Source organism: Osmerus eperlanus, chromosome 5, assembly GCF_963692335.1.
Source record: "Osmerus eperlanus chromosome 5, fOsmEpe2.1, whole genome shotgun sequence".
In the NCBI taxonomy this organism is placed as follows: domain Eukaryota; kingdom Metazoa; phylum Chordata; class Actinopteri; order Osmeriformes; family Osmeridae; genus Osmerus; species Osmerus eperlanus.
In genome coordinates, this window is record NC_085022.1 from 1,865,876 (window position 1) to 1,884,779 (window position 18,904).

Below are 18,904 nucleotides of genomic sequence, written 5' to 3' on the forward strand. Positions count from 1 at the left end.
CTCAATGGGATCCCCAGTCTAGAATTTGTGCATCTATGCCGGAGGATACTAACAACGAGCACGCCGACGTATTCAAGAACGTCTCTGAACTGAAGCTGGTTTTCTTCAACTTCAGGTCTTTCCTGATGGCTCAAAGGACACCCTGTCTGGTAAAGCAGGCGCTGAGATTTACAAAGGTGTTGTACCAAAATCTGTGACCTATTGAAAACATAAATTAATGTTTGTAAAAAGTTAACTGATCAAGTGACCATGGAAACAGCGGGATAGCATGCCTCTGCTACGTTGGACCGTTCTCGCCTTTACAAACAGGTGTTGTACCAAAATCTGTGACATATTTAAAAAACATAAATTAAATTAATGTTCGTTAAAATTTAACTGGGCAAGTGACCATGCAAACAGTGGGATAGCATGCATCTGCTACGCGTTGGATAGCATGCCTCCGCTACGCGTTGGACCGTTCTCGCCTCGCCGTCGTCCGCTATCCGTCCATTAGCCTGACTCGTTCATCTGTTTTGGATGAATGGCTTTGAAGGTTTGAATCCTTTCAAACTCAAGCTAAAATGGCTAGGTTAGCAAAACTTACCTACCCTTCCTTTAATGGCCAGCTCTGCCACGCTCGCAGACGGTGTTGTACCGAAATCGGTGAGCTTTCGAAGACTGACCAGGGCTCGCTGTTCTATTGGCTTGCCAATGTTAGTTAGAGGGAGGGTTAGGGTTCGAACATTTGCTGAACAGTACGGCAAGCCTGAACAACAAAATCATTTGTCTTCAGACCTGATCAAAATACAAAACGAATTATATTAATTATGCTATCTCTTTATCATATGGTACACGTTATGGGGCGCCGTTTGTAAAAGGTTGCACGTCCGTTATTCCTGCTCAGTTTTTGCACATTTAGCACAAATAAATGCATCAGAATTTTCAACGGTCACTTTTTTAAACATTTAGGGAGAAATTCATCTAAATACATGTCATAACTTATTTAGAGCAATGTTCTGCAGTATGCAAAATAATAAAATAATATTTTATAGAACTGTTCAATTACATTACATTAAATTTAATGTAAATGTTTAATGTAAATGTATTACATTAAATTGAACAGTTCTATAAAATATTATTTTATTATTTTGCATACTGCAGAACATTGCTCTAAATAAGTTATGACATGTATTTAGATGAATTTCTCCCTAAATGTTTAAAAAAGTGACCGTTGAAAATTCTGATGCATTTATTTGTGCTAAATGTGCGAAAACTGAGCAGGAATAACGGACGTGCAACCTTGTACAAACGGCGCCCCATAACACGTTTGTTCAATGACGTGACGACTGAATAGTAACATAGGCTACAGTATGTCCAGTTAAGGCTGGTGTGTTCTTACCAACATAGGTCAAAACACATAGTTGAGTCTGTTATGGGTTTACACTTTCAACAATCCTTTACCTCACACACTTCCCAGCCCTGTCAAGTTCAATGGACAGGGCTATATCAGATCAGTCATGAACATCCTTACGTTGAACTGGAGACAAAGTTATCGGCGCCTAAACATATTTAGCTGTGGCAGTGCTTTTGGGTTGAGGAAGACGCATCGTCAAGCTTGTTTGTTGGCAAAGTTTGAACTGCTGGCCAGTACTCGGTGTTATTCACATATTCAGCGGCCTTCCTTTTCAATGAATCCTGACTTCAAAGTCGGACATCATTTCTTTATACAGTGACTGTGATCCGAATTAGTGCGTGTGAAACGATGTTCTTAAGAGAGAGAGAGAAAAGGAATCTGTAGCCTACTGCATGTGAGGTCAGATCCTTATTCCGTTGGCGGTGGTATTAAAAGCCATTAGAGGTCTTTAATCAAGTCTCGGACCGCAGTCTGTCAGATGAATTATGCAGTGATCTGGATGAGGAGGGCAAATGGATGGCGGCAGCCATGAATCACATAGATTAATGATCTCATTGGTGTTGGCCCTGCCAGGTACACACATTTTTCCAGACAGAAGTTTATGAAATATTACATTTTTAAACAATGTGCGGGTGATTGAAAACAGACCCACAGACCAATTTAACAATGTGCTTTTTACATTTCTACAACGTTTAGGCCTATTTCAAACGAACAGATCAACAGTGTAATAATAAGAACTCCGTTGCACATGTTTGACCACACTCAGGAGGTCTGTGTTGTCTGTGACAGAAACCCAAACGTAACAGCTGGTGGCTTGGCCATCTCTGTAAGTTCACATCATTGAGTTGACCATATTTGGAACCAAACATCATCAGGCCCAACTGCTTGTGTAACATGCCAAAACAAACGGCCTCTCCAGTGAGTTCTGCACATCCCGGGGAAACCAACGGGCCTTGCCACAACTCAAAGTCAGACTCTAATGCCATTCACATCTATAACAACTGTTACCGTTCGTCTCCTAGTAGTGCCTGAGCCTCAGCTGGAATTTCCTCCACTTTGGAGCCCTCCTCCTCCTCTTCATCATCAGAGCTGTCCGCCCAGCGGCCCACCCTCCTGGCTCCTTCTCCCACCACCGGTGCGTTCACGCAAGGGTTGTGGTCGTAGATGACCAGCTTCAGGTTCTGCAGGTGCGCTAGGCCCGGGAAACGACGGATCTTGTTCCGATCCACGTCGATCACGGCGAGAAAGTGCATGGCCAGCAACACGGGGGGGAACTCGTTCAGCTGGTTTCCGGCTAGCCAGATGCTACGTAGCTCCGCTAGCCCGCCAAGCTCCTTCGGCAGGCTGCGCAGCTGGTTGTAGCCGAAGTGAAGAGTCTTGAGATTGGGGAGGTCGCAGATCACTTGGGGGAACTCTGTGAAGCAGTTGGTCTCCAGCCACAACGTGTTGAGCTCCTTCATCTGCCCCAGCTCTCTGGGAAGTCTGTAGAGCCTGTTGTTGCCCAGGTAGAGGATGTTCAGCTGGGGGAGTCGGCACACGGCCGACGGCAGCTCCTCGAAGCAGTTGAAGTCGAGCGCCAGCAGCTGCAGCTTCCTGAGGGCGTGCAGGTCGGCAGGTAAGCTGCTCAGGTGGTTCCCGCTCAGGTACAGCTTCACCAGCTCGTTAAACACGCAGGCTGACACGGGGAGGCGGCGGAGCTGCCGGCTGCTGAGGTCGAGCGTCCGGTCCAGGGGCATCTCCTTCAGGTCCCCGACTAGGAACTTCTGGCAGCGTTCTGAGGGAATGAAAGCCACCACTCCTCGAATGACATTCCCCATGTTGTCACCCGTGACAGCTTCTCGGTCCCCTGCGCCTCAGGTCAGTGGGACACGAGGGGGAGCAGACAGAGGAACATGACGGAGGTCATGATGAAACTCTCAGTTGGTACATTCCTTGTTTTCCTTGATCATAAAAAAAGATTTCTTGAAGCAAAACATTTACAGACGAATGTCAGGCAACACTGTAAATCCTTTTTAACATCGTCAAAACAGACCTGTGTGTGACTTCCTGAGGGAGTGAAGTCTTTCCCATTAAGGTTTCCATGTTTGCCAATATTTGCCAAATACCAATAATTTCGGCATGGTATTGAGCTCCCCTCATGTGCTGAGGGACGTGTAATAGTAGAGATTCTCTTTTTCTTGTTCAGACACCCGCCAGCTCTTGTCTGACTGTGGCTCTGAGCTTCAGCAGGACTCGAACTGCTCTCTCCTCCCAGTTGTGCTTAATGACTTTTCCTCCTTTTCCAAACGTGAGAAGTGGTAGAGAGCGAGAGCGGGGTGGTGGGGGCCGGGAGCAGGACTCACGGATAAGCACAAGAGCTGCCCGGTGATCAAAGACCAGAGGAGGTCATCTACATTCCTCCCTTCTCCTCACTCTGCCCTGCGTCAAAGCCCCTATCACTGACACTCAAGTGGGCTTCTGCAAAAAAAACACAAAAATAAACATATGACCAGAAATTAGTAACTGTTAGCAGAGGCTGTTGCAGTGTTGCTTCATGGCTGAAGCCTTGCCCGTGTGCCTGTGAGTGTGTTAGTCAAGCTGAAACAAACTGAAACAGTGGTAAATCATTGGGTGGTTTGAAATGTTTGCCAGAGGCAGTGGAAAATGACGTCCCAGCCTTCTCCAAAAGTGACGAGGCGTGTCAGGGGGCTGTGAATGCCAACGCAGGGCTGTGCTTTGTCAACCTCACGTGAAGGAGTCCAGCCTTCACATGTAGACTGGGAGTGCTGTGTGCGAGTGTGAAGGAGTCCAGCCTTCACATGTAGACTGGGGGTGCTGTGTGCGAGCGTGAAGGAGTCCAGCCTTCACATGTAGACTGGGGGTGCTGTGTGCGAGCGTGAAGGAGTCCAGCCTTCACATGTAGACTGGGGGTGCTGTGTGCGAGCGTGAAGGACTGTGGGATTTGCAGAAGGTCTGAACAACTGACCAGTGGATAAAGTGTCCTGCTTATCTGTGTACTTCCTCATCCCTCGATCCCAGGGTATTATTCCATGGTGGGCTGGGTAAAAAAAAAAAAAAAGAAAAAAAGATTGAGCTTCAATTAATGACACCATATGGACACTCTAAAACCAGATTTAATCAGTGTAGATTATTCTTGTGAGTAATGGCTTACTTCTTACATCACGTCTCGTCATCACATTGCTGGCTTGCACATTATGAAGGCAGCTGCAGCTGAAGATGTATTTTGGTGACCTGCCAATAAATAAAAAAAGGTTTGTCACATGTATCTCACACAGCCCAAGAGCAGTGATGTAGCATCGCCCTGTCTAGCTAGGACACTCTGAGGTGTGACGTCTGTGTTATCAGGTGTACCTTCATTAGGGCTATTTTCTAACCAGATACAGGGCAGGAATTTCCCATCCCTTATCGGTGTTGCACGAGTGTTGGGTGCACAGTAGCAAGTATACTGGTTACTGATAGACTGTTTTTAGCATCTCCCTCTCTCCCTGTCTCTCCCTCTCTCTCTCTCTCCCTCTCTCTGTCTTGCTCTCTCCCTCTCTCTGTCTTGCTCTCTCCCTCTCTCTCCCTCTCTCTCTCTCTCTCTCTCTCTCTCTCTCTCACCCTCTCTCTGTCTTGCTCTCTCCCTCTCTCTTTGTCTCGCTCTCTCTCTCCCTCTCTCTGTCTTGCTCTCTCTCTCTCTCTCTCTCTCTCTCTCTCTCTCTCTCTCTCTCTCTCTCTCTCTCCTCTCTCTCTCTCTCCCTCTCTCTGTCTTGCTCTCTCCTTCTCTCTGTCTTGCTCTCTCCTCTCTCTCTCTCTCTCTCTCTCTCTCTCTCTCTCTCTCTCTCTCTCTCTCTCTCTCTCTCTCTCTCTCCCCATCTGGGGGCCTCTGGCAGGCTGATGCATGTTGCCTGAAGAGAGGAAAATGAGTTATGATGACACTGATCATTGTCCATCCATGGAAACAATGAAGAAAACCACCCCTGCCTCATCATCACCTAGGACATGTAATGTTTAGTTATGTAAAATGTGTAACTTATACTAAATTGTTTTCTTAAACTTTTGTTGTGGATTAAGTCCACTCACACTAAAAGAGTGCTGTTTTATATTTTACTATATTACCTAGTCCTTCCTATCCTACCTTATATTTAATCATATTCAGCAGTTCTGTCTCTATCATAAAATAAGACAGTGAGAGGACAACCAAAGTTTGGTAGTTTGTCCAGTGATGGACATTCGGTTATGGTTTTGGGATGTTTGCCTTTAATTATTATTCGATGTACAGTATTGGTATAATCTATTAAAAAATGTATTTTATGATAATTGGCCATACAGCCACCTTCCCTCTTTATTTATAAGTGTTTTTAGTTGGTCTTGCAAACAGTTATGAGAAACACTTTTCTTTTTTTCTTCATTAATATATATATTTTTTCTTTTACAAAAGCAACGATGGTGAGCGTTATTGTAAGCTGTGCAGTTCGTTCAGTTTGTGAAGGGAAATGGGTAGGAGGCATAGGAGGTTAGGGTGAGGTCAGAGGGTAAAGGACTATTCACCCAGGATTCTCGATTGTACACAGCCATCTTGGATCTAAGAGGAGAAGGGAAGTTAATGCGGTGATTGCCTTTTTATTTATTTTTCACCCTATATAAAACGTTCGGTACCACTAAAACTATATCGCTTCAACACGCGTTTCTTAGTAGTCATTGCTCGTTGGTTCTGGTGTGTTTTTGATGACTTTACGGATTTTAATTCGAGCCGTCACCTGTCTCTGTTTTGTTTGACTGTAGGAGCTGCTACAGTACTTCGTGCTACTAGACTAGTAACATTAGCTGGCTTACATCTCAGACCCAAAGAGGAGGGACGGGAAAGTGTGGACGGAACTGGTTCGGAGGCATCGCAGGCCCAACCTGCACGCCGCTCGTTACATTTAGTAGCAGTCAGCTGGCCGAACCGAAGCTTGTTTAGTTGCAGGAGGCACCCCTTGGTGATGCTAGCGTGTTGTAGCTAGTATAGCTACGGTAGCATAGCTAGCTGGAAATCATCCTCACAAATGACATTTAGGCTAGCTAGCATCGACCATTCGTAAATGTAGGGTATAAACAAACTGGAATAGGTGAATTGCAGGATCTTGCTTGCTAGTTAGCCCACTTGCTTACTGCTTAGGCAAGGCTACTGTAGCTATTTGTAGTTGCATACAAATGTACTTATCAAAAGGGGTCCAGTTACACGTCGCGAATGATTACAATGCGTTGCGGCAGCATGCATTATGAATTACCAGCAGGCTTCTTAGCGTAGTGTGATAATAGAAGTTAGGGGAAGGTATTTAGAATGGGTCATATATTGCTGCTAAAGGACCATTACCAAGACAGGAATTTGTGTCATCTGGACTCATCCTTAGCCCTGTGTGTTCCTACTTGCGTCATTAATGAGAGCTGACCAGATGCCTGATCCATCAATTTATCTTGTGAGCATGTCTGTGTATGTACATCAGTGTGGCTGTAGTGTGTGTGTGCTCATGGATGAGAGGAGACTGAATTAGCTGAACCTGTGTGTGGACTTCTTGCAACACGGTACTAGTGTTGCAAGCTGCATGTCTTGGTTCTGAGCTGTCAAGTCGTGGAGCATCAGTGTTGTTGTGTCATTCTCATTTTGTGTCTCTGACCACAGGTGACAAACGGCATGTACGGTGGTACGTTAGAGAAGTTTGTAGAGATCGTAGAGGTGGTGGACACTGACTTTCCAGATGAGAGTATGTACTACAGCCAACCGTCGATGTTCCCACATCGGTCGGACAAAGATGTGAGTTCCCTCCACTGTATCTGACCTGAAGAGACACCTGCTCTCTGCTGTCACTAAGATTCACTCCATCATTAACACTTACACTGTACCATGCTTAGTTAGCATTCGGTTGGAGAAGGGTAAGACACCGATCTGCGACCGGGCTGTTTGGGAGGATGTGACACGTGTTGCGGCGCTGTGGCTGACATCTCCCTCTGTGTCTGTCTGTCTGTCTCCTCCAGATGTTGTCGTCGCCTTCGTCTTCGTCGTCGGGACAGCTGTCCCAGCTGGGTGCCAGTCTTTACGGTCCACAGAGTGAGTCCTGCCCTCACCTCCGCTCTGCCAGTCTGCCCTCACCTCCGCTCTGCCAGTCTGCGCTCACCTCCGCTCTGCCAGTCTGCCCTCACCTCCGCTCTGCCAGTCTGCCCTCACCTCCGCTCTGCCAGTCTGCCCTCACCTCCGCTCTGCCAGTCTGCCCTCACCTCCGCTCTGCCAGTCTGCCCTCACCTCTAGGGGGAGTCTAGGGGAGCGGATGTGGTCACATGACAAAACTCGTTATCCACTTACCTTGTAGTTGAGCGTTGCAGTTGAAAGTTTTTTGTAGTTTTGAGTAATTTCGGATCAGTTATGTTTATGCCTTTTATTTACAGTACGTGTTTTATCTTTCTCTACTGTTAATTGTTGCACCAACCTATCAAAACAAATTCCTTTTATGTGTAAACTTACTTGGCAATAAACCGGATTCTGATAAGGAACTTTAAGTTGATAAAATGTTTGATAGAGGTGCATAAAGTGTGTTGAGTGCTAAAGATAACTGGAGACACGTAACACCAAAACAGAACTCCAAACACTGTCAGTTGTAAGTCCTGATCTAGAGGATCCAGCGTCGAACAGAGGGGTCAGTTCAAGCTGTATAGCAGCAGGACATACGTGTCAGTACAAGGATATAGGGGTTTGTTTGAAACTTGCTATCAGAGCTGAATGTTGACTCCTCTCTGGTGTTGCAGGTGCACTGGGCTTCTCCATAAGAGGCCTGGGAAACAACACGCCCCAGCTAACCCGCAGCCTCACACAAAGCACCCAGCTGCAGAGCCACACCCCCCCCACCACCGGGGGGCCCACCATGTCCCTTCACACCCCTCCATCGCCAAGCAGGTGTGTGTGAACCGGACGTTGCTCGTTTCCTGTGTGTTTGTATGTGTTGGAAGGTAATCTGAGGGAGAGAGTGAGTGTGAACCAGAACTGTCCACCCCGCTTAATCAGCCATAAGGACCATCAGGGTCTGTCAGCATGATCACCAAGTTTACAACAGCAGCCACACTGCTGCACGATCGCTCACTAGCAGCATGAAGACCCCTCTGAGAGGAAGGCTTGAGGAGGTAACTGAGTGTGTCTGCAGGGGCTCCTTGCCGATGAACACGAGGAACATGCTGAACCACGGCCAGGTGGGCCAGAGCATCGCCCTGAGTGGCCAGGTGGGCCAAAGCATCGCCCTGAGTGGCCAGGTGGGCCAGAGCATCGCCCTGAGTGGCCAGGTGGGCCAGAGCATCGCCCTGAGTGGCCAGGTGGGCCAAAGCATCGCCCTGAGTGGCCAGGTGGGCCAGAACATCGCCCTGAGTGGCAGAAGCAGCAGCATGGGGAGTTCCGGCCTGGGCAGCCCCAGTCGCTGCTCGCCCAGCATCATCTGCATGCCCAAGCAGCAGCCGGCACGCCAGCCCTTCACCATCAACAGGTGAGCTAGTCCTGAACCAGCACCAGGTGAGCTAGTCCTGAACCAGCACCAGGTGAGCTAGTACTGAACCAGCACCAGGTGAGCTAGTACTGAACCATCACCAGGTGAGCTAGTACTGAACCATCACCAGGTGAGCTAGTCCTGAACCAGCACCACGTGAGCTAGTCCTGAACCAGCACCAGGTGAGCTAGTACTGAACCATCACTAGGTGAGCTAGTACTGAACCAGCACCAGTTGAGCTAGTACTGAACCAGCACCACGTGAGCTAGTCCTGAACCATCACTAGGTGAGCTAGTACTGAACCAGCACCAGGTGAGCTAGTTCTGAACCAGCACCAGGTGAGCTAGTACTGAACCAGCACCAAGTGAGCTAGTCCTGAACCATCACTAGGTGAGCTAGTACTGAACCATCACCATGTGAGCTAGTACTGAACCAGCACCAGGTGAGCTAGTACTGAACCAACACCAGGTGAGCTAGTACTGAACCAGCACCACGTGAGCTAGTCCTGAACCATCACTAGGTGAGCTAGTACTGAACCAGCACCAGGTGAGCTAGTTCTGAACCAGCACCAGGTGAGCTAGTACTGAACCAGCACCAAGTGAGCTAGTCCTGAACCATCACTAGGTGAGCTAGTACTGAACCATCACCATGTGAGCTAGTACTGAACCAGCACCAGGTGAGCTAGTACTGAACCAGCACCAGGTGAGCTAGTACTGAACCATCACCAGGTGAGCTAGTACTGAACCAGCACCACGTGAGCTAGTCCTGAACCATCACTAGGTGAGCTAGTCCTGAACCAGCACCAGGTGAGCTAGTACTGAACCATCACCATGTGAGCTAGTACTGAACCAGCACCAGGTGAGCTAGTACTGAACCAGCACCAAGTGAGCTAGTACTGAACCAGCACCAGGTGAGCTAGTACTGAACCATCACCAGGTGAGCTAGTCCTGAACCAGCACCACGTGAGCTAGTCCTGAACCATCACTAGGTGAGCTAGTACTGAACCAGCACCAGGTGAGCTAGTACTGAACCATCACCATGTGAGCTAGTACTGAACCATCACCATGTGAGCTAGTACTGAACCATCACCAGGTGAGCTAGTACTGAACCAGCACCAGGTGAGCTAGTACTGAACCAATACCAGGTGAGCTAGTCCTGAACCATCACCAGGTGGCTAGTACTGAACCAGCACCAGGTGAGCTAGTACTGAACCAGCACCAAGTGAGCTAGTTTTGAACCATCACCATGTGAGCTAGTACTGAACCAGCACCAGGTGAGCTAGTACTGAACCAGCACCAAGTGAGCTAGTACTGAACCAGCACCAGGTGAGCTAGTACTGAACCATCACCAGGTGAGCTAGTCCTGAACCAGCACCACGTGAGCTAGTCCTGAACCATCACTAGGTGAGCTAGTACTGAACCAGCACCAAGTGAGCTAGTACTGAACCAGCACCAGGTGAGCTAGTACTGAACCATCACCAGGTGAGCTAGTCACTGAACCATCACCAGGTGAGCTAGTCCTGAACCAGCACCACGTGAGCTAGTCCTGAACCAGCACCAGGTGAGCTAGTACTGAACCATCACCAGGTGAGCTAGTCCTGAACCAGCACCACGTGAGCTAGTACTGAACCAGCACCAAGTGAGCTAGTACTGAACCATCACCATGTGAGCTAGTCCTGAACCAGCACCACGTGAGCTAGTACTGAACCAGCACCAAGTGAGCTAGTCCTGAACCAGCACCAGGTGAGCTAGTACTGAACCATCACCAGGTGAGCTAGTTTTGAACCATCACCATGTGAGCTATTACTGAACCAATACCAGGTGAGCTAGTCCTGAACCATCACCAGGTGAGCTAGTACTGAACCAGCACCAGGTGAGCTAGTACTGAACCAGCACCAGGTGAGCTAGTACTGAACCAGCACCAGGTGAGCTAGTTTTGAACCATCACCATGTGAGCTAGTACTGAACCATCACCAGGTGAGCTAGTCCTGAACCATCACCAGGTGAGTTAGTCCTGAACCATCACCAGGTGAGCTAGTCCTGAACCCTTAAGAGGTGCTTCAGGACAGTTGTGGTCATTACAGGTAGATGAGAAGGTAACAGTAGCCCACTGACCATCAAACGGATCATCTGGTTATGTAGATGTAACGTGTTGTAGCAGACGTTCCTATGTATATGGATAAACATGGATTAACGTCCTCTGCTGGATAAACATGGAATGACGATATCTCTTCTGCTGTCTGCAGCATGTCGGGGTTTGGAATGAACCGGAACCAGGCGTTCGGGATGAACAACATCTTCAACGGCACAGGTTAGCGGTCCTGCTACCGTGTGAAGGAGTGGACTCGGAGCTGTCTCCTGGCAGCCAGTCTCACCTGTCTGTCTCCACGTGTCTCACCTGTCTGTCTCCACGTGTCTCACCTGTCTGTCTCCACGTGTCTCACCTGTCTGTCTCCACGTGTCTCACCTGTCTGTCTCCACGTGTCTCACCTGTCTGTCTCCGTGTGTCTCACCTGTCTGTCTCCACGTCTCCCCCCTCAGACGGCAGCGAGAATGTGACTGGGCTGGACCTGTCCGACTTCCCAGCGCTGGCAGACAGGAGCCGGAGGGAGGGTGGAGGAAACCCCACGCCGCTGCTCAACCCCCTGGCTGGGAGGGCTCCCTACGGTGAGCCTGCTCCTCCTCCACACCAGCGGCTCCCAACCCTGGTCCTCAGGGACCCCCCTGTCCTGAATGTTCTAGATGTTTCCCTGCCCCAACACACCGGATCATAATGAATGGGTGGTTCTCAAGCTCAGTAGAAGCCAGATTTATTAGAATCTGCTACTGCTTTTTCCTCCCCCTTCAGTCGGCATGGTGACGAAGCCATCGAACGACCAGAATCAGGACTTCTCCATCCACAACGAGGACTTCCCCGCGCTGCCGGGAGCCAACCACAAGGACCCCGCGCTGGGGGGAGACGAGGGCAAAGCTGTGAGTGACGTCACGTGCTGCAGGACAGGACAACCCTGGACACGTGCAGTTCACACAGCCGAGAGGCTGACTTCCTCTCATCTTAACTCTCCGATCTCTCCTCCCTCCTTCACTCTCTCTTCTCCTCCTTCAGAACCTCAATTCCACAGGTAAGAACTCATCCAGCATCGATGGACCCAAGTTTCCTGGAGACAAGACGAGCTTGGGCCAGAACAACCAGAGGAAAGGCATCCAGGTGCTGCCGGACGGTGAGACGTCCACCCTGCTGCCGCCAAACACTGTCAATCCTAACTTAATCTGTTCCCGCCCTCACCAGGGAACACAGAGTGGGTTTTAGGACCCAGTTCTTGGCCCGGTCTGTCCCTGAGAGGCTGTGTCCCTGAGAGGCCGTGTCCCTCAGAGGCCATGTCCCTGAGAGGCCGTGTCCCTGAGAGGCCGTGTCCCTGAGAGGACACGGCCCTGAGAGGCCGTGTCCCTGAGAGGCCGTGTCCCTGAGAGGACACGGCCCTGAGAGGCCGTGTCCCTGAGAGGCCGTGTCCCTGAGAGGCCGTGTCCCTGAGAGGCCGTGTCCTTGAGAGGCCGTGTCCTCTCAGGGCCGTGTCCCTGAGAGGCCGTGTCCCTGAGAGGCCGTGTCCCTGAGAGGCCGTGTCCCTGAGAGGCCGTGTCCCTGAGAGGACGCGTCCCTGAGAGGACGCGTCCCTGAGAGGCCGCGTCCCTGAGAGGCCGCGTCCCTGAGAGGCCGCGTCCCTGAGAGGCCGCGTCCCTGAGAGGCCGCGTCCCTGAGAGGCCGCGTCCCTGAGAGGCCGCGTCCCTGAGAGGCCGTGTCCCTGAGAGGCCGTGTCCCTGAGAGGCCGTGTCCCTGAGAGGACACGGCCCTGAGAGGCCGTGTCCCTGAGAGGCCGTGTCCCTGAGAGGCCGTGTCCCTGAGAGGCCGTGTCCCTGAGAGGCCGTGTCCCTGAGAGGACGTGTCCCTGAGAGGCCGTGTCCCTGAGAGGCCGTGTCCCTGAGAGGCCGTGTCCCTGAGAGGCCGTGTCCCTGAGAGGACACGGCCCTGAGAGGACACGGCCCTGAGAGGCCGTGTCCCTGAGAGGCCGTGTCCCTGAGAGGCCGTGTCCCTGAGAGGACACGGCCCTGAGAGGCCGTGTCCCTGAGAGGCCGTGTCCCTGAGAGGACACGGCCCTGAGAGGCCGTGTCCCTGAGAGGCCGTGTCCCTGAGAGGCCGTGTCCCTGAGAGGCCGTGTCCCTGAGAGGCCGTGTCCCTGAGAGGCCGTGTCCCTGAGAGGCCGTGTCCCTGAGAGGCCGTGTCCCTGAGAGGACGTGTCCCTGAGAGGCCGTGTCCCTGAGAGGCCGTGTCCCTGAGAGGCCGTGTCCCTGAGAGGACACGGCCCTGAGAGGACACGGCCCTGAGAGGCCGTGTCCCTGAGAGGCCGTGTCCCTGAGAGGCCGTGTCCCTGAGAGGCCGTGTCCCTGAGAGGACACGGCCGTGTCCCTGAGAGGCCGTGTCCCTGAGAGGCCGTGTCCCTGAGAGGACACGGCCCTGAGAGGCCGTGTCCCTGAGAGGCCGTGTCCCTGAGAGGCCGTGTCCCTGAGAGGCCGTGTCCCTGAGAGGACACGGCCCTTAGAGGCCGTGTCCCTGAGAGGCCGTGTCCCTGAGAGGCCGTGTCCCTGAGAGGCCGTGTCCCTGAGAGGACACGGCCCTGAGAGGCCGTGTCCCTGAGAGGCCGTGTCCCTGAGAGGCCTCCTGACTGCCCCTCCTCCTCCTGACTGCCCCTCCTCCCCCTGCAGGCCGAGTGACCAACATCCCCTCGGGGATGGTGACGGACCAGTTTGGGATGATCGGCCTGCTGACGTTCATCCGAGCGGCGGAGACGGACCCTGGCATGGTGCACCTGGCCCTGGGCAGCGACCTGACCACCCTGGGGCTCAACCTCAACTCACCTGAGTGCGCACGCTCACACACTCACACAGGCTCACACACACACACTCACACACACTCTTACTGTCCAGAGAACAGCTGTTTACAGTTGTGGGTGATGGCAGGGAGGTGTCTTCCTGCTGCAGTGTGAATAAGGAGTGTAATGATCTCCCTCCACAGAAACCTCTACCCCAAGTTTGCTTCCCCGTGGGCATCAGCTCCATGTCGACCACAAGACATCGGTAAGACCACACACACACACGCATGCTCACACACACGCATGCTCACACACACGCATGCTCACACACACGCATGCTCACACACACGCATGCTCACACACAGGCATGCTCACACACACGCATGCTCACACACAGGCATGCTCACACACAGGCATGCTCACACACACGCATGCTCACACACACGCATGCTCACACACAGGCATGCTCACACACACACGCACAGCCAAAACCAACATTCATGTTAACCATGTTTCCATCTCCCCCAGATTTCCATGTTCCCTCGGAGTACCTCACCAACATCCATATCAGGGACAAGGTATGTCTGAGCTGGATATATATAAAGAAAGAAGTAATCTGGGTGTGTATAAAGTAAACAGTAATCTGGATTTGTATAAAGTAAGAGGTATTCTGGGTGTGTATAAAGTAAACAGTAATCTGGGTGTGTATAAAGTAAGAGGTATTCTGGGTGTGTGTATAAAGTAAGTGGTAATCTGTGTGTGTATAAAGTAAGAGGTATTCTGGGTGTGTATAAAGTAAACGGTATTCTGGGTGTGTATAAAGTAAGTGGTAATCTGGGTGTGTGTATAAAGTAAGTGGTAATCTGTGTGTGTATAAAGTATGTGGTATTCTGTGTGTGTATAAAGTAAGTGGTATTCTGTGTGTGTATAAAGTAAGTGGTAATCTGGGTGTGTATTAAAGTAAGTGGTAATCTGGGTGTGTATAAAGTAAGTGGTATATTCTCCTGTCAGCTGGCAGCCATCAAGCTGGCTCGGTACGGGGAGGACCTGCTTTTCTACCTGTACTACATGAATGGAGGAGATCTGCTGCAACTGCTGGCGGCCGTGGAGCTGTAAGTATCACCTGCCTCTGCCCTCACCTTCATCTGCCTCTTCCCTCATCTTCACCTGCCTCTGCCCTCATCTTCATCTGCCTCTTCCCTCATCTTCACCTGCCTCTGCCCTCATCTGCCTCTTCCCTCATCTTCACCTGCCTCTGCCCTCACCTTCACCTGCCTCTTCCCTCTCACCTTCACCTGCCTCTGCCCTCATCTTCACCTGCCTCTGCCCTCATCTTCACCTGCCTCTTCCCTCATCTTCACCTGCCTCTGCCCTCACCTTCATCTGCCTCTTCCCTCATCTTCACCTGCCTCTGCCCTCATCTTCATCTGCCTCTTCCCTCATCTTCACCTGCCTCTGCCCTCATCTGCCTCTTCCCTCATCTTCACCTGCCTCTGCCCTCACCTTCACCTGCCTCTTCCCTCTCACCTTCACCTGCCTCTGCCCTCATCTTCACCTGCCTCTGCCCTCATCTTCACCTGCCTCTTCCCTCATCTTCACCTGCCTCTGCCCTCATCTTCATCTGCCTCTGCCCTCATCTTCATCTGCCTCTGCCCTCATCTTCATCTGCCTCTTCCCTCATCTTCACCTGCCTCTGCCCTCATCTGCCTCTTCCCTCATCTTCACCTGTCTCTGCCCTCACCTTCACCTGCCTCTTCCCTCTCACCTTCACCTGCCTCTGCCCTCATCTTCACCTGCCTCTGCCCTCATCTTCACCTGCCTCTTCCCTCATCTTCACCTGCCTCTGCCCTCACCTTCATCTGCCTCTTCCCTCATCTTCACCTGCCTCTGCCCTCATCTTCATCTGCCTCTTCCCTCATCTTCACCTGCCTCTGCCCTCATCTGCCTCTTCCCTCATCTTCACCTGCCTCTGCCCTCACCTTCACCTGCCTCTTCCCTCTCACCTTCACCTGCCTCTGCCCTCATCTTCACCTGCCTCTGCCCTCATCTTCACCTGCCTCTTCCCTCATCTTCACCTGCCTCTGCCCTCATCTTCACCTGCCTCTGCCCTCATCTTCATCTGCCTCTGCCCTCATCTTCATCTGCCTCTTCCCTCATCTTCACCTGCCTCTGCCCTCATCTTCACCTGCCTCTGCCCTCATCTGCCTCTTCCCTCATCTTCACCTGCCTCTGCCCTCACCTTCACCTGCCTCTTCCCTCTCACCTTCACCTGCCTCTGCCCTCACCTTCACCTGCCTCTGCCCTCATCTTCACCTGCCTCTGCCCTCATCTTCACCTGCCTCTGCCCTCACCTTCACCTGCCTCTGCCCTCACCTTCACCTGCCTCTGCCCTCACCTTCACCTGCCTCTGCCCTCACCTTCATCTGCCTCTTCCCTCATCTTCACCTGCCTATGCCCTCATCTTCATCTGCCTCTTCCCTCATCTTCACCTGCCTCTGCCCTCATCTGCCTCTTCCCTCATCTTCACCTGCCTCTGCCCTCACCTTCACCTGCCTCTTCCCTCTCACCTTCACCTGCCTCTGCCCTCACCTTCACCTGCCTCTGCCCTCATCTTCACCTGCCTCTGCCCTCACCTTCACCTGCCTCTGCCCTCACCTTCACCTGCCTCTGCCCTCACCTTCACCTGCCTCTGCCCTCATCTTCACCTGCCTCTGCCCTCACCTTCACCTGCCTCTGCCCTCACCTTCACCTGCCTCTGCCCTCACCTTCACCTGCCTCTGCCCTCACCTTCACCTGCCTCTGCCCTCACCTTCACCTGCCTCTGCCCTTGTCTACCGCTGTTCCAGTTACACACACCCAAGAAGGACAGATGAGAAGAAAAAAAAACATGATTCTTGTGTTGTAAATGTGTTAGGAAGACAGATTTACAGTAAGACATGATTAATGGTCTGTCTCTCAACTTCCTGCCTCTCCACGTCCTGTCTCTCCACGTCCTGTCTCTCCACGTCCTGTCTCTCCACGTCCTGTCTCTCCACGTCCTGTCTCTCCACCTCCTGTCTCTCCACGTCCTGTCTCTCCACTTCTTGTCCCTCCTCCAGCTTCAACCGGGACTGGCGCTACCACAAGGAGGAGCGGGTGTGGATCACGCGGGCACCGGGCATGGAGCCCTCTCTGAAGACCAACGCCTACGAGAGGGGCACATACTACTTCTTCGACTGTCTGAACTGGAGGAAGGTAGCCAAGGTAAAGGTATTGGCTTCAGTATCTGCTTCCCTCACTCGTCACCAACAGTCAACACTTCAGAGGACTTCCACATCCTGTCAGCTCTCACACAGTGACTCCCTCTGTCTCTCTCTTCTCTTCTCTCTCCCTACCTCCCCCCCTCTGTCTCTCTCCCTCTCCCTCCCTCCCTCCTTCTCTCCCCCCCTCTCTCTCCCTCCCCCTCTCTCCCTCTCTCTACGTCAGGAGTTCCACCTGGAGTACGACAAGCTGGAGGAGAGGCCTCACGTGCCCTCCACCTTCAACTACAACCCAGCCCAGCAGGCCTTCTGAGCCCCACCCCCCCCCGGGGCCCCGCCCACCTCCCTCCCAGCCTGAGGGGGGCAGGGGCCCAGACGGCTCGTTTTTATTCCTTGAGGATCTTGGCTCATTGACTGCAGAGGAGGTCCCACTGGAACAGAGCCTTTCCTTTCCAAATTATGTGCTGCCCAAATACCCATTTGGTTCCTTTTTATTCTTCGTTTTCATTTTCCTCGTCTAGTTTGGAGGATCTGTGGTAAGTTTACATCTTGGCACCAGAGGCCTGGTGCCGCCAACCCACAACCCACAAACAACACTTGCAGTGACAGGACAAGGGGTATGCCTCGATTTTTTTCCTCCCCCAAAAAGTGTTACACAAAGGACTACCAACCGTTCATGAGAGCGTCAAGGCCGAAGAAATGCAATGTTCATTGTTGCACTATATTTAGTAATAAAAGAACACAAAAATTGTTTGTGATTTTTATGTGAAAACACTCCCCCCGTTTTGTTCTTAGAAAGACGACCAACCTAGTTCACACGTCTCCTCCTCCTCCTGTACATTCCCTGTCTCGTGAAACAGCCACTCAGCCCCTCCTCTCTCTTCATAGATGTTTCCTGGCTTCAGTGGACCCAGACTAGAGACTGTGGTGAACGTTCTGTCAGCAGGTGGTCAGCCTCTGCTGGGCTGAGAGGACCAAGCTTCGTTGTTTAAACACTTTCCACTCTTTGTTACTATTTTGTAATAAATGTGTAAATTTTTGTTTTTTAATTTTTTGGACATCACATAAAGATGTATGTAGGAATGTGTGTATATATGATATATATATGTCTGTATGTATATATATATATATTACATCTATTTTGGAAAAAGTGCTGCCTATTCTTGCACCTCGTTTTCAGGAGGTGAGTGGGGAAGCAGTGTGGATTAAACAACATTTCTGGATCTGCTGGACCAGGTTTAACGCTTGGCCAAATACAACAAGACAAATACAAAGGACAAAACCAGGAGGCCTGACTCCAACCACAGACATCCACCCTTCAAACAGCTGTCAGACCGTGGGGACGGAGGAAGAGGCTCTCAAGCTGTTTAAACGGCAGCGTTTCATAGGAAAAGGAAAAACATAATTTGATGACAAAAAAAGAAATTATGATTGACCAATCTTGTATTTTCGGAGGTTCAAAGCTTCTTTGTAATAAAGCAGTCTAGTCTTTCCTGCTCCTCTCTGTCTTCCACCTTCCACCTCCTCGCTGTCTTCCTGTGTCTCCTGGACGTCAGAACACACTGGTGAGGTGCATGCTGGGGGACTCAGTCAGACCGGACTCAGGCGGTTGTCTCCCATGCAGGGGTCAGACCCAGTAGCTTGTCTCCCATGCAGGGGTCAGACCCAGTAGCGTGGCATCAGAATAACCGGCACAACTACAGAACTGTGCAAACATCTTAGGAACAAATCACTTTTTAAAAAGCAGAAATGCTTGAAGAAATAACACAATGAAAATATTTTCTCAACTTTGCACTTTCACACTGCCACACAAATACAGAAGACTTCATTTTCATGGAGAAAAAAAACATGGGGTGCTTGAGATCGGGGTTATCGGGGTGGGAATCTTTTGGTACCTCACGATTCGAATCGATTCGGGGTC

At 51.2% G+C, this 18,904-nt stretch overlaps 2 protein-coding genes across 5 annotated transcripts; one reads left to right on the forward strand and one right to left on the reverse strand.

Annotated features, from left to right (window-relative positions):
• Nucleotides 1–24: 24 nt before the first annotated feature.
• On the forward strand, nt 25–18,475 carry cnot2 (CCR4-NOT transcription complex, subunit 2). 4 transcript variants are annotated; one of them, XM_062460976.1, is made up of 15 exons: nt 25–149; nt 7,038–7,169; nt 7,391–7,463; nt 8,156–8,303; nt 8,548–8,880; nt 11,126–11,190; nt 11,421–11,546; nt 11,728–11,852; nt 11,986–12,100; nt 13,638–13,794; nt 13,948–14,009; nt 14,273–14,322; nt 14,756–14,856; nt 16,843–16,993; nt 17,210–18,475. In XM_062460976.1, exons 1-15 carry the CDS (start codon nt 36–38, stop codon nt 17,294–17,296), a joined length of 1,839 nt encoding a protein of 612 aa, XP_062316960.1. In that variant the 5' UTR covers nt 25–35; the 3' UTR covers nt 17,297–18,475. The 4 variants fall into 4 exon arrangements, with proteins under 4 accessions (XP_062316960.1, XP_062316961.1, XP_062316963.1 ...); XM_062460977.1 differs by having other exon boundaries at nt 16,843–16,987; XM_062460979.1 differs by lacking the exon at nt 25–149 and adding an exon at nt 5,883–5,983.
• Nucleotides 2,009–3,709, reverse strand: lrrc10 (leucine rich repeat containing 10). Its single transcript, XM_062462853.1, has one exon. It carries the CDS (start codon nt 3,208–3,210, stop codon nt 2,398–2,400), a length of 813 nt encoding a protein of 270 aa, XP_062318837.1. The 5' UTR covers nt 3,211–3,709; the 3' UTR covers nt 2,009–2,397.
• Nucleotides 18,476–18,904: the final 429 nt, after the last annotated feature.